Genomic DNA, 13,812 nt, shown 5'->3' with positions numbered 1-13,812 from the left:
GGTAGAGCTACCTACCTATCTCTGAAGTAACTTGAACAAAGTAACTCTGCATTAAAAGTCTGGAGTGGCTATTAAAAGCCAAGCTACATGTCAAGACTCTTAGGCTATGCCAAAACTGTAGAATATTTGCACATTTTGTATTAAATAACCTGAGCAGCTAATTAAATAAGTAGCATGATCTTGTTCTGAACTACTAATGGCTTAGTCCAGCCTTGACAGAGCAGGCTGTCATTGGCCTCTGATCAGTCTCCACCACCAGCTGTTTGCAGGATCATTTTATTCAGATTTGTTTCTAGTCCTTGGCTTGCTGTAGTGGCTTCCACCACACCTATTGTCCTTCATTTGTGTATTTCCAGGTAAAGATTGACCTGATAAATAGGCTAAAGGAAGACGATCTTGCATGTTAATAGTGGTTATACATGTAAGTTTTTGCGTAGAGGCCCTTGATCCTTGAAGATTCATTAATACAGCTATTTGGGCCTCTAGAGCCTTCCAAGTGTCAAAAGCTCCCAGTAAATTAACAAGCACGGCAAGGTGGACATGAATACCGTTTTAAGCTATTCCACCACAGTTGGTGTAAATACAGGTCTAGGATCGCACACACAACAGCACTGCTGCTAAGAAAAATCTCAAGGGGAAAACGCTGCATGGAAAGAAGAGGAAGACTCATCAGGTAAGATGAGAGGGAGGGGAGAGCAACACAGAAGCTGTGCTACTTTTCACCTTGGAAGAAGAAAACTAATATCATGTGGTAGATAACAGAAAGGCCGAAGAGTAGACACGCTTGATTAGAAGAAAAAAGTCTGGAGTATAGAAGCACACATGTAGTGCATCCCAGATATTGTGGATGGGGACATTTACATCAATGTTCACGCTCTATTCTTTTTTTGGCCTTCAGTTTTTTTCTGACTGTCAAGTGTATGTCATGATCTGCTTAATTTGCACATAATTAGATGCACTTTTAACTCTTTGCCTACAATTAGGGAGGAGGCAAGATGTCAAGTACTTAAATAAATTCCGCTCAGCATGTACCAGGAAGCAAGAAGATAATTTGAGGCTAGAGTAAAATATCAAGGGAAAAGAAAAAGAGGCGAAGCAATGACAACTACAGGATTAACACTGTTAATTATTACATCCATCGATTATACTACCTCACATTGATATCTCTTTGGCTGAAAAATGCCACCATGAGGCATTGTGTTAACTTTGTAGCATGTATTATGTTCTAGTCAATGGGTTTGCAATATTACCTGACATTCCGTCTATTCTCATCTAGAATCCAACAGCATGAAAGGTACCAGTGAATGTGGACGTGGACATGGTCATGAAAATCCTATATAAAGAAGTACAGTAGACTTACCCTAAAGTGCTGATAAATCCACTGGTGGAGCCCTCTGCATACAGGGAGCAAATGTCCCCGATATGGAGGAAACTGGACATCTTGTCCGACATGGTTATTCAAGCTTGACTTAACCTAGAAAGAACTGACAACATACAGTAAATGTTTACAGCAGGTCACCACATATTATAAAAGCTATACGAAATCACAAAATCCAAACAGACAAAGAAATCTCCACTCGATCTAAAACAAGATGTTAAACTGACAAACGGAAAATCTAAAAGCAAAATGTGGACCGTTTCTGTTGTTTATTTATTTGTTATTTATTATTTTATTTCAATGCATTATTTAGCTAGTTAGAGTACTTGTTCCTGTTCGAGCTTTTAGTCTTGTATAAATTGTAGACAGCAGCAGTTACGATCACCCATGGGTGACTTGAGTCTGTAGTGTGTGGTACTTGGGTTCAGACTTGAGAATTTCCAGCCCATCCTCAGAGCACCACCTACTGTTAGTTGTCTCACATGACTTGTGGAGAATTGAGGAGCAATAAGCTAAAATCCATATTGTTTACATTAGACAAAAATAACGGATTTTATAATCTCTCTAAACTATAATTTCTGCAATTAAATGTGTGCGTTTTGTTTCCCCCCCCCCCCACTAAAAAACATATAAAAGCACATTGGAGAATAAAATCTCGAGGCATTTATGTAATCCGCATGGAAAGAATGACGTTATTATAAGTGATAAAAGTTTCTATGTACACTATTAGCTGTGTGAATCCAATGTTGAATTTAGGACACAAATCGTTTGTCAGTTTCCACGATGTAAAAGAACAAGTAGAGTGGTTAAGTGGTCGGTGTGCTACACATATTTCTGTATTCAAAATAATAATATTCAGCGCGATAAACTCTCAATATCCCGCACTGTAGCATCACACTAAAATGTTTTTAAAGCCAAGGGCAAAAATAAACAAATAAATACCATATTTTATGTTTTTTTTTTTGTTTGTTTGTTTTATTAAATGTGCGTTTAAATTAAGATATTGTGCGCAACTAAAGGTCATATTTACCCAGACTCATGTCCCACAGCAGTCCCTGTCAGTTTGACATATTGACCATAAAGTTTGAACTTCGTTTTCTGTAACTCAGTGGCAAAATATGTGAAGTTACCTGGACGTCTTGAAACATAAAATAATTATCTGAATTGCTAAATAGAACCCAAACAACCCTGCTAGCTACACTGAACGGCTAATCGCCTTTTTATCGCACGAGCTGCAGCAAAACAGCAACAAACGAGCGCGTGGGCTACTTCCTTGACAGGGGATGCTTCCAGCTCAGTGACACAATGAACAATGCCCAAGCTGTTTAACTACAAACACACAGTCGTTTTACCTGGCTGAGATGAAAAGAACGCGTCAAAGACGGAGAAAGACAGAAAACGCGCAATGAAGTGGGTCAGATCAGGATAATTTCCACAGCGCTATCCCCCGTTAAGTCCATGGTAGTGAAACTCCAGGTAAGAGCAGTCTGAGCGGCGTTATGTATGACAGCTAAATGCGTCCTCGGCAACAACCCTCTTCTTACCTCCTCCACATGTCACCAAGTGAACGCCCCTTTCGTTACTATTTATATTGCAGCGTTGCATTCTGGGTAATGTTGTTCTGTACGCATTTACATCGCGTGAAAGTTCCTTCTAATAGTCAGTATTATAATAGTATAGTTATAGTCAGTATATAATAATAGTCAGTGTTAAATCCTACGTAAAAAAGCTGGCTGTCATTAATGGTTTATTATTTTTGTTATTATGACATTATTATTATGTACAATCGTATTGTGGTTTTATTGTGTGGCATATAGTCTATGGACTGCAGGGAGCATTCCTTTGAATGATCAAATTCATGAGACTGGAGGTTTTTAATCAATGTCTACATTATTTCATGTACGTTATATAATGTCAAAAACAGAAGCTCAAAACTTGCCTTACAAAGACAGAGTCATGCTGTGCATGTCGAAATCTGAAAAGACACAAGATAAAGCATCAGTTGTGTGTGCAGTCTCCTGTCAGAAACACTGATTTGGTTTCTAGCGGTCAGATTTGCAGATTTACAAAGAGGCCCACACCTTTGTGGTCCGTTTAGCCAAGTCCTATTAAACTGCAGAATTTAACTGTAAAAAAACAAATCACAGGATCTATGAAACATATAGGTAGTTAGCATCTCCTCTGTTATCCCATGCACCAAGGTTCCAATTTGTGAGGTAAACTTTGGAATCTTTAGTCCTAGAACTTTGAGTGATCTCGTTTATTTACAGATGACCCATTAAAAATCAAACTGTGACATTGTCAGCTACAGCAATTGGAACAGGGACTTTAATACATGGAACTATTCAGAAAAGTAAGACAGGTAGTCTAGACAGAGCATTGGTCTCAGTAATTCTTATGAAACAAGAAAGAAATTTTTTTCTCAAAGCCTGCATACATCCGAGAATATGTAGATGCTTAATTATTATAGTCATTGGTAATTTCAATCTGGATGAGAGAAAGAAAGACACAGGAAGAGGGCAACAGAGGACTTTCGTCCCTAACATGGTCGCAGTGGCATTAACGAAATCCATTGATTAGCCGTTAACATGGTTTCTTAGCTACAGGATCTACAGGGACAATAAGAGTGGAGTAAGTGGAGGAACACGTGTCAGGAGTGTCCATTACCATAAAAGTGCTTTTTGTCTCTTTCTACGTATCACAGCTTGCCAAGTACAGCAAGGCCTAAATGTATGCAAAATGCTGTATTGTTTAGTTAAAAAATAACAAAAAGAAAAAGCTGTTTTAATGCTGCATTTTCAGTGTTGATATACAATCCAGCACCTGTGTGATGTAGTAAAAAAAGAACATCTATTATGCACGCAATGCCCCTTTCTGTATTCCCAGACACTCTGTCCTTTGATTATGCAATCACTTATAGTCATAAAATTCAACTACAAATGGCATCAAAAGTACTTCCAAAACCACTTGTGTGTGTGCTGAATCGAAAGAAGGTTGCAAGTGTTTAGTCTCAGAGCATGGATATCAAAATTCATGACATTGCAATAAGTGTTTTTTGTTTTTTTTACTTACGTGTTTCCAGTATTTTCAGGCCTGGTTAAATTCGACATTAAGTGAAATTGAATACAGATCACTGAGAACTCAGTTGTCATGGATACAGTGTACAGAATGACTGGCTGCCTTTGTACCACACAACAAAAACTGAGTTAGACACACACAGACACGTATATATACATGTATATGTGGTTGTGAAGTACAGTAGCTCTCCAGAAATATAATTTATAAATTGTTTGTTTATGTAACCTGCTTGAACCTGGAGAAACCTGTCTGCTTTTTCACCCCACACAGTACATGACTGCAGTCGAACATCTGATAGATACAAACGGGATGGGTGTGGAGACACATTACTTTCTCACATACTGCAGGGGTCATGAAGAAGGGTACAAGTTTCGTGGGTGGGAGAGGTGATTCATCTCGATTGCTAGTCTGACTTGTAGCTGACTTGAAGACATAAAGCCGCTTTTTCCAGAGTTAAGAACTGACAAACAAATCAATGAATACAGCATCTGCATGCTTGGAATGTAATAGACAGAGACAGAGACATGAGAAAACGCAGCGACCATCTGTGTGGGTGCACAGATTGTGAGATTCATTATTGTGCGGGTGTTACGGAGTATTCTCATGTGCAGAGTCAGGCCTTCCCTTAGCAGTGATGTGTAGGCACAATGGTTGGTAGTTTTCTTGTCTGAGGTTCAGATACTCCTCTGTGTGGGCCATGATGACTGCAAACGAATCTCCACATTCATCAGAAATGTCAGCGCTAAATATATTAGGAACAATGAGGCTCTTGTATTTTTCAATATCCCTTTAATCAATTATGATTTATTATCAGAGATGAAGTTCCAAAGTCCAGATCCAGTCTAGTCCTCTTCAAATGGCAGATGGAAGCCTCTTTAGTGCCATAACTGTACAAACAAGGCGCTGGCCTCTGAGTGCTGTCCTAGCATTGGGATAGTGAACCCCTGTAAGCATGATGCCATTAGGAGCAAAAACCATAGATGCGTTTAAACTGCTAATAATGGCTTATTAGCATTATAAGCCTTATCACCACATAGTGCCTTTTATCCTCTCACCATGACGAATACAGACTTTCAGTGACATCACATCCCTGTTGGCTTATTAGCCCCCCCCCCCGCTCACCCCCACCACACATAGTGCCTTTTATCCTCTCACCATGACGAATACAGACTTTCACTGACATCACATCCCTGTTGAGTCCAGTCAGTTGGACAGTCAAGCCAAGAGGCTTAGTTCCTCAGGTCACAAACACATCTACCTCTGCAAAGAACCCTGCAGGAAAGCTTGTTGCTCTAAGAAGCTTTTTGTTTCTTCTCTTTGCAGACTGCGGTCAACCACTGAGCAAGAAGAAGAATGGAAAAAGGTGCAGTGTCACGCAGAAGATAAGAATACAGAGAAAACACTTTTTCCTCATAAATTTACAGTCTTTTAGTTGGTATTCATGCAGGAAAAGAGGCCCCGTCTCATTTCTTGCTTTAAAGGAAACAGTTGTTGGTATGGAATCCTGGTATAAGGTAGAGATCTACCTCACTAAAAATAAAAGACAATTATGCTGATATAATGACCTGAATATCCCCAATGGAAATAGTCTGATTAAACCAGCTGCAGAGATATTCTAATTAGGTCTTGTGGTTTTGTGGTATAACTTGTTATCAAGCATAAGAAAAATTACTTTTTACATTCTGTGCCGTAATCTTGATTTAACTGGACCAAGAATGAAAACAGACATAGTTTGTGTGCAATGTAATGGTATTTTTCAGATTCTGGAAGGCTCTTACAACAAACCACATAGAGAAAACAGCCAGCTGCATTCAACTTGCCCGTTCTTATAAGCACTGTGCACAGACCAAAGGATGACCCTTAGTTATGGCATAGGCCTGATCATTTGGCCAGCTTATGCAGACTTAACGGGGGGAAATGTTCTGCATGGTGTATGATTTGTGGAGATACAGACAAGCAGAGTTTTGCAAACACTATCCAAGGAAGCAGTGGTCTGAAGCCATGTATTTCACCTGCAGAACATGCTCTTTAAGCTGCTTTAACTGCAGGTAATCCTGTAGGATCAGCGAGTGTGGGAGGACTCTTAGCCTCACTTTCACTGCACGTTATACCCAACCTGGTTACAGGTTGGCAGTAGTTAAAAAAGAATAGATACTTAAAGCTTGTTCTGGTTTGGAGTCACATGTTATAATTATACCGCATTTAGTAAACCAAATCATGGAATGAATCGAATGTAATAAACTTGTTTGTTAACATTGATTTAATAGAACAGTGTTTATTTCCAGAATGAATGCAAAGCCTGTGCTAGATGTTGCACAGGTGACATGGGGTTAGTCATGGGATGGTCACGGCTTAGCTTGCACAGAAATGTTGAGAATTTACTATTTGTCAGTGAGCAGATGTGCAAAGTGAAAAAAAGTCTAACATGCAATAGCTCACACATGATAATCCTCATCCTGACACGCGCAGAAGGAGCCTTCTGCAATTGGAACACAAATTGGATTATTATGAAAGACAGTGATAATAATAACAGTGATAAACTCAAGCCAGTGTCCTAGGTCATGATAAAACCCATCACTGCCAGGTTTTAGAAAAACACTAGTTACAGGGTTTCCTTTTTATTTACTTCTTTATAGTATTGTTTCTACATTCCGCTCAGCCACCTTTGAGTCTACTGGTCTTCAGATGTCAACTGCACATCTGTTTTGTTGATGTACTTGTGTGCTGTAAACGTGGTGTATGTGTAGTTAAAATAGGAATATGTATTGATTTTAACACGGGTGAGAGCAGCTATGTGGGTGGTTCCTGGGCCTCGAAACTTTCTCATTAACCTACTGCAGGTGTCCTTGGCCAAATTTAAACTAACATCTGTTAAGGGAGGAGCTGGTGTGAAAACCCCAGAGATTTCCTTCAAGAGTGAACTGAAGCAAAAAACACCAAATCACAACATGCATATATAAAACATTACTCCTGTTCAGCACTCGAACGAGTGAACTTGGAAGGTTTGAGCATTTTCGATATCTTACTAACGAAATACAAAAGAACCTGGAACAAAAAATTTTCAGTACAGCACCAAGTGCTTTAAATAGGTTCACTGTATAAGCATGAAGACATCTGTAGGTCTCATTTATGAAGTCTGCTACTGTACAAACCAATAAATGTCTTTTTTTCTATGAAATATTGACACTGCTTGTTGTAATTATCTCAAAAGCATCTAAAAAGATAAACTGTAAACTAGTTTGTACCAGTGTCTTTCAGCAACCAACATCACAGCAAAGTCAAGAGTTAAAAGAAAATGGACTTTGAAATGCTTTTGCCAGCTGAGGCCCAGCAGATAGCTCTCTCCCTCTGTGTGTGTGTGTTTCTTCTTGATTTGGCTGCAGGATCCAAGGCAAGGACATCTGCTCCCTCATCAGAGGAGGGGTGCTCCATTTTTGTACAAATGGACTGCCAGTTGTAATTTCTCCACTGGTCATTCATCCTGAAATAGCGCGTCGCTCCTTCATCAATGAGAAGCATGGCTCTCATAAGGTGTGTCTTTGTATTATTTGTCCTTTTAAGGTTTCCCTTGGCAATACATTCAGATAAAAGTCTTTTAGCCCAAATCAAAGTAGGGCTGCAACAAACCATATGTGGGAGAATCGAAATCTGTTTAACATTGCTTTTCCCTGACTCCTTTGCTTTAAAGGATAAAGTTTCACATTTTCACACCTAATAAGAACTTGATTTGCAGATTAGTGGCACTGTTCTGGCTGCACTGCTTTGAACAAAGAAAGCCGCTTTGGCTCTGTTCAAGGCAACGACATCGTTGATTTGTAACATGCTAAAGCACAGCGTGACATTAAGACCAGTATTTTTGGCCTAATAAGCTTAATTCAGCTACAATACGATTCCTCGTCTACTTCGTTCAGCGGTTTGTAACAAGTGAAACAGGTTTTAACATTTCTCCTTTCAAACGTTTAGGTAGGGCCACTGTTGAAATGACCAAAAGTTTGGAGCACCTTGAAGTTTAGTGGTTTAGATGCATCCTATGTAAATGTGATGTCTTTATTTCAGGTCTCAGTCAGTGGACCGGAGTGTTGAATGTTGTACCTTTCTGTCTGCCTGAGTTTCCTGTTTGCTGACAAATAAAGGCATGAATATCCCCCAAGGAAAACAAAGCTTAATGGGTGCAGTTTAATACTTTGCCTCTCTGGTCACTTTGGTATTAAACATATTACAGTATTTATTCAGTATTCCAGTTTATTGCTGCATAGTTATTAACTCTGCCTGGGAAAAATCACCAAGCACAGCTCCATCTCCATCAAACAATAGGACAAAATTTTTCTAAAAAAAAAAGATTTGCTTCAGGGGTCACACAGTCTGATGCCACTCTCAAAATAATCAAAAAAAGATAGAACAGGCTCCTGCACTGTAAGGCATCTTTGACATATTTATTTTTCAGTGGACAGGCTTCGGGAGGGAAGTTCACCTCATGTAATAACTGGTGGTTGCTAGGTGACCATCCTGAAAGGATTCGCAGCCGGTCTCTTCAACACCTAGGATTTGAGAACAGGCTTCATGCACCTCCAAACCAACCACTGCTGTCCAAATCACCTCCCGTACACACAGCCGGTTGCTATAGAGATTCCAGGGACATATGACTCAAAAATGACAGAAGTCATGAATCTGAAGAGAGATTTCTTATATTTGTAGTGGGTTTATTGAGAGGACAGTGGAATCTGAATGCTAGAGATCAGACATGAGTCACAAAAAGTAGAAATCCATTAGTACCTGAGGTAAAATACCTGATTTAGCTGATGGTAGAATGAGAAACCTTGACCTAGAACTTTCTATACATTTCTGTTCTTTGGTTTGAGAAATGCCTGAGCATCTTTTCTCTGCATATTGTCTGGCCTAGTTTTCTCCTAGGCCAGGCACTAGCAGCAACTACCAAGATCCCCACTATAGCTGCTCATAAACTAAATTATTATGTTACATAGTAACTATATTGGATATCAATAAACATGTACTTTATTATTTTGAGATGAATTTTACCACTTGTGTTAAATATGAAACTATTGCCACCTGATAGTTAAATGAAAGCTAAACTCTCTTGGTTTAGTTAAAAACAAATCAAGCTCTACAGTAGCTGTTCTCCCCTATTTATGCTAACAAGCTGCTGGCTGCAGCTTTCATCTTTTAACATATATATCAAAGTTCTAAACTACTCCTTTCACCTTAGTTTTTTAGTTCCTGAACATTGATCAAATCAGGTCCAAGGAAGAGCTCGTTTTGAAAGGAAAGCACTGCAGGTAACCCTCACACAGGAGAAAATGTAGGTTGATCCAACAACATCTTGTGTCATGCGTCTCTCCACTGGGAAACAGCAAAGTCAATCAACTTGACAGCAGTCTCTGATCAGCTGAGGGCTTCCATGTCCCATTTCTGGATGAAACAGCCTCTATCCTAATTAACCCAGATGTGGATATTAATAAGATGAAAGCAGGTCTAGACTAGAAACAGAGCAGATTGAGAGAAGGTCCTGATTTCAGAATGGTCACACTAAAGTGGGACACCTTCGCTTATCCTTTGACAGGGGAATAAAGCTGGTTTCTATATAAAAATGGACCCCTTGGCCCTTTTTAATTGGTCCCACCTCTCTTGAGGTTGCAAAGTGATGAAAAACTGAGAATATCTTCAAGGGGAGACTGTGCCACATGAACACAAAAGAAATGTCATGTTGATGGAGACACGACATCTTCACTTTAAACAGAAATTCTGCTTTTTGCAATGACAAAAACTTTCTCTCTCTATATATAGATATATGGCTTATACAGCTATTAAGTGAAATCCATAACATATCATTTATTTTTCCTTGTCTGCCAGTGCAATTGATTCTCCTTCAGGATTCATGCTTTTTGTGAAAAATGGGATTTATGTGCACCAGGGCAAGATGATGGGGGACTGGTGGGACACCTCCTATACAGACGTATCATCCCTGGACAGACATAAATTGAAAGAATACACAGGGATCAACAAGTATGCTCTCTTTGGAAAAGAAAGCGTGTTTTTCTTGCCTTGCATCATTTTACAATGAGTGGGAGTGGAGCATTAAGACAGTGGCAGATCAGGAGACACCGGCGGGACTTAACAGGAAACAATAAATGGCATAGTCATGACTCATCCAGTTTATTGTGTTTGTGGAGCCACCAACATGTTTGCCACGTTCTGATGAGTGCTTCAATTAAGCATTATTTCAGAGACACTGAAAATGGAGCAAAACAAGTACATGTGAAAGAAAATGAGGAGAGAAGCTGCTCTTTGTGCTAATATTTAGAAACTCATCTGTTCACATTCAGATATAAAAAAAAAGCACCATTTGAAATTTTTATTATTTTAGTTAAGAACAGATAAATCTAGTGGAAGGAACTGTGAGCAGTTCTTAGCTCCACAGCGACACACTTTCCTCTGGAGTCCATTTGTGCTACTGGCCTGCATGGCAACATCACTTTTTGTGGACAGCAGCTCAGCTGGAGGTTGATTACTGTATCCTCCTGAGTAGTCAAACGTCAGCTCCTCTTGTGCATCAATGTCCCGTCCAGCAAACAGCGCCAGTCTGGGAACCATTGAGTGCACACGGACTGGCAGCATGAACAGGTTGGGCAGACAGGAGTGGTTGAGAAACCGGCCTACATTTCCTACCATGTCTGGGTCCACAAATGTCTCGATGATGGAGCCTGTACCTGCATGCTCCCTTACGGCAATGATGTAATTATTTTCCTCCGATTTCTGAGCAAGCTGTCTGTGTCTGGCCTCATCAAAACTGATGACCTCTCCTGCGTACTCGCACACAAATGTCCCATGTTTGATTGGCTCCAATGTCCGTACTCCCCAGCCCCTGTTCCTGGTTCTGTAAACCTCCAACCTGAGCCTTAACCCTCTCTGCACTACACGGTTGGAGCAAGAGTCACTGCACGAGCAAAGGACGTTGCACTCGAACACAGGGGAGCTGTAACCAGTGTCTGTTCTATTGAGGTCCAGCATTGTGCCCGTGATGTCATACGCCTGTCCATGTGCCTGCAGGCAGCAGCAGCTCTCAGTCAGACAGGAGTGGAAAAGGCAGGGGCATCCAGGAAGGGTGACTTCACTGAGGTCAACGGTGCATCCTGGTCCCTGAACATTTTCTGGAGAATACTGAAAAAGGTACATTTTTGATATTTAGAGCACGTGTCAAAATTTGCACCTGCCTACTTGCAATCAACCAACTAGAGTTAAATAACCCCATACAACCAAAGCTTCGCCATATCATTAGAAGTTTGTTTAAAAAAGACTTGTGAACTTGCAAACTTACACTTGGTCTTTTAGAGCAATGTGAGTGTGAACTGTAAATTAGGTCAACTCTTTCAGTCCAAGCGAAACAGCAGTTATTTTTTGATTCCCTCTACTGGGTCAGACGGTTGGTCTGTGGTTATGATTTGCTGCCATCTGCTGGTAACAAGACAAACTACATCTGATACAAGAAATAATGAGCACTACTGTATATTTTGACGGGTTTTCGACACATTCATCTTATTTATGAATAAAGATCAGTGAATTTGATCCACCATAACAGGAGCTAATAACATTAATTAAACTGGTAATGCAGTTTCGTATGAAAGTGTGTCACAGTGTATCATATCCAGTTGTGCAAACTTAGTATGCTTTTGTTCAATTATGATTTGTTTAAATGTAAAAACATAATAAAAATCATCTAAATGTAGCGAGTCTTGGTATTAGGCTGATGCAACCGCAGATTAACAACAACACATTAACGCACTGGCAGCAAGAGGATTTCTGGACGAAGTTAGAGAAATTTGCTCAAAAATGCTACATACATAAAGTTGTTATTTAATTTTGTTTATATTACCAAATCTCAAATAAATATTTTATTGCAGATGCACTGGTACGTCACCATCCAAAAACTAGCAAACAGCACAGTATATTAAAATTTTCAAGGTGGTAGTACCATGCAATAAAAAGGGTTTGCCATCCTCTGGAGCACATTCCGAGTGTTAACAAAGCATCAAATTCAGGCAAAGAAAATATTTCAGTAAAATGGTTGAATTACTGTTGGACAAGACGAAAACCAGTTGCACAAGTCTTTTAGAGGTATTTTGACTGGTAAATTAATTGGATAAAATAAAAGTGTTTACACAACAAGAATGCAGTAAAGTTATGTTCAGGCAGTTTAAACTTTCAGTAAAAATACTATCTGGCCTGTAGAAGACGACATTACACACGTCATGAACGACCAGGAAATGGTAAATTTCACATTCAGACACGTCACAAGGTCTAAACGCAGGCGTAAACGTTTATTGATGACGGAAATACATTTAACTGTTTATTGTTAAAATGTTTGGTCTTATTGTGTTGTTTGTCAAACCGTCATAAAGTCCAAAAATGACATGTGAAAATGTTTGCCTGTTTATTTGGAGGGAGAAATAAACATTTGTTCAGGTTTTCATTTAACACACAAGGACAAAAATGAATGTGTTCACTGTAGCCAATACAACAATAAGCAAACATTAAGACTCTCCAGCAGTTCAGCTATTAAAAAAAGAGACTGATAAAGTTAAAATTACCGGGCCACTGTGAGTGCGTTGGGCTACAAAGGGAGCTGCTACCTAACTTTACCTGAAATTCAGGAAATGTCAGAACAGTGGAACTGCTTTCAATCGCAACAGCAACACTCTCCAGGCCATTGCTCAAATCCACAACGTGCCAACCTTCGCCCGCTACGTCCATTGCTTGAGTTCCTGGAGGGCGGGAGATGAGCTGGGACGTAAAAGAATCCACAACTTCCGGTATAGGTAACACAAATCAGCTCCCTCTAGCGACGCGTTTGGGTTATTGCCCACTGACATGAAGGTGCTGTGACCATCTGGTCATTAACTTGGGACCAAAAAAAAATAAAATGTTTCATCCGAGTTATTGTGAGGGCGAAAGCTACTTGATAGAAACAATAAACATTTTCTCACTGCGTTCACACATTTTTGTAAATCGTTTATCAGGTGTCTATTCTGTTTGTTTTTCCTTCTTTCGATTCTTGCTCAGTAATTGTAACACTTCTCTCATTATTTATTCCCATATCATTACAGACATCCGTAGTAATGTCATATTGCCTGCAGATGGCAGGCCCAGATAGGGAAGGAGGCTACTTAGTGTTCCTCTTCTGGTTCCAGAATGAATCTCCTGCAGGACAGATCAAGAAAAACATAGGCTTCAGGAAAAATGGGAATCTATAAAATCCCTCCCAAACACTGGAAACTTGGAAATACACCTGGAAATGTGACGAGGCCAATTGGAGCAAATTATGTGGGTGTTGTCAGAATGCC

General features: G+C 39.7%; 2 protein-coding genes across 17 annotated transcripts in view; both read right to left on the bottom strand.

The window, feature by feature from the left end:
- The window catches only part of itpr1b (inositol 1,4,5-trisphosphate receptor, type 1b), a 75,114-nt gene extending 72,189 nt beyond the window's left edge, over positions 1 to 2,925 (bottom strand). For 15 of the 16 annotated variants that reach the window (XM_067505584.1, XM_067505587.1, XM_067505590.1 and 12 more), the window contains exons 1-2: positions 2,731 to 2,925; positions 1,361 to 1,484 (exon numbers count right to left, since the gene is read on the bottom strand). In XM_067505584.1, the coding sequence (XP_067361685.1) occupies positions 1,361 to 1,452 (92 nt within the window). In that variant the 5' untranslated portion in view covers positions 1,453 to 1,484; positions 2,731 to 2,925. The remainder of the gene's footprint in view (positions 1 to 1,360; positions 1,485 to 2,730) is intronic. The other variant, XM_067505585.1, reaches the window with a different exon arrangement.
- A 7,688-nt stretch (positions 2,926 to 10,613) lies between these two features.
- On the bottom strand, positions 10,614 to 13,244 carry setmar (SET domain and mariner transposase fusion gene). Its single transcript, XM_067505971.1, has 2 exons — positions 13,112 to 13,244; positions 10,614 to 11,632 (listed from the first exon to the last, which is right to left on the bottom strand). The coding sequence occupies exons 1-2, from the start codon at positions 13,220 to 13,222 to the stop codon at positions 10,835 to 10,837; spliced, it is 909 nt and encodes a 302-aa protein (XP_067362072.1). The 5' UTR covers positions 13,223 to 13,244; the 3' UTR covers positions 10,614 to 10,834.
- Positions 13,245 to 13,812: the final 568 nt, after the last annotated feature.

Source organism: Channa argus, chromosome 5, assembly GCF_033026475.1.
Source record: "Channa argus isolate prfri chromosome 5, Channa argus male v1.0, whole genome shotgun sequence".
NCBI classification, from domain to species: domain Eukaryota; kingdom Metazoa; phylum Chordata; class Actinopteri; order Anabantiformes; family Channidae; genus Channa; species Channa argus.
The sequence above is the reverse complement of the archived record's forward strand: the minus strand, read 5'-3'. Positions and strand labels throughout refer to the sequence as shown.

What these genes read in the sequence shown, in the direction of transcription:
- setmar (XM_067505971.1), bottom strand. Translation starts at nt 13,222, where the DNA reads ATGGACGTAGCGGGCGAAGGTTGGCACGTTGTGGATTTGAGCAATGGC. An exon ending in TGACATTTCCTGAATTTCAG is followed by an intron (nt 11,633 to 13,111) that starts GTAAAGTTAGGT and finishes TACCTTTTTCAG; the next exon opens with TATTCTCCAGAAAATGTTCA.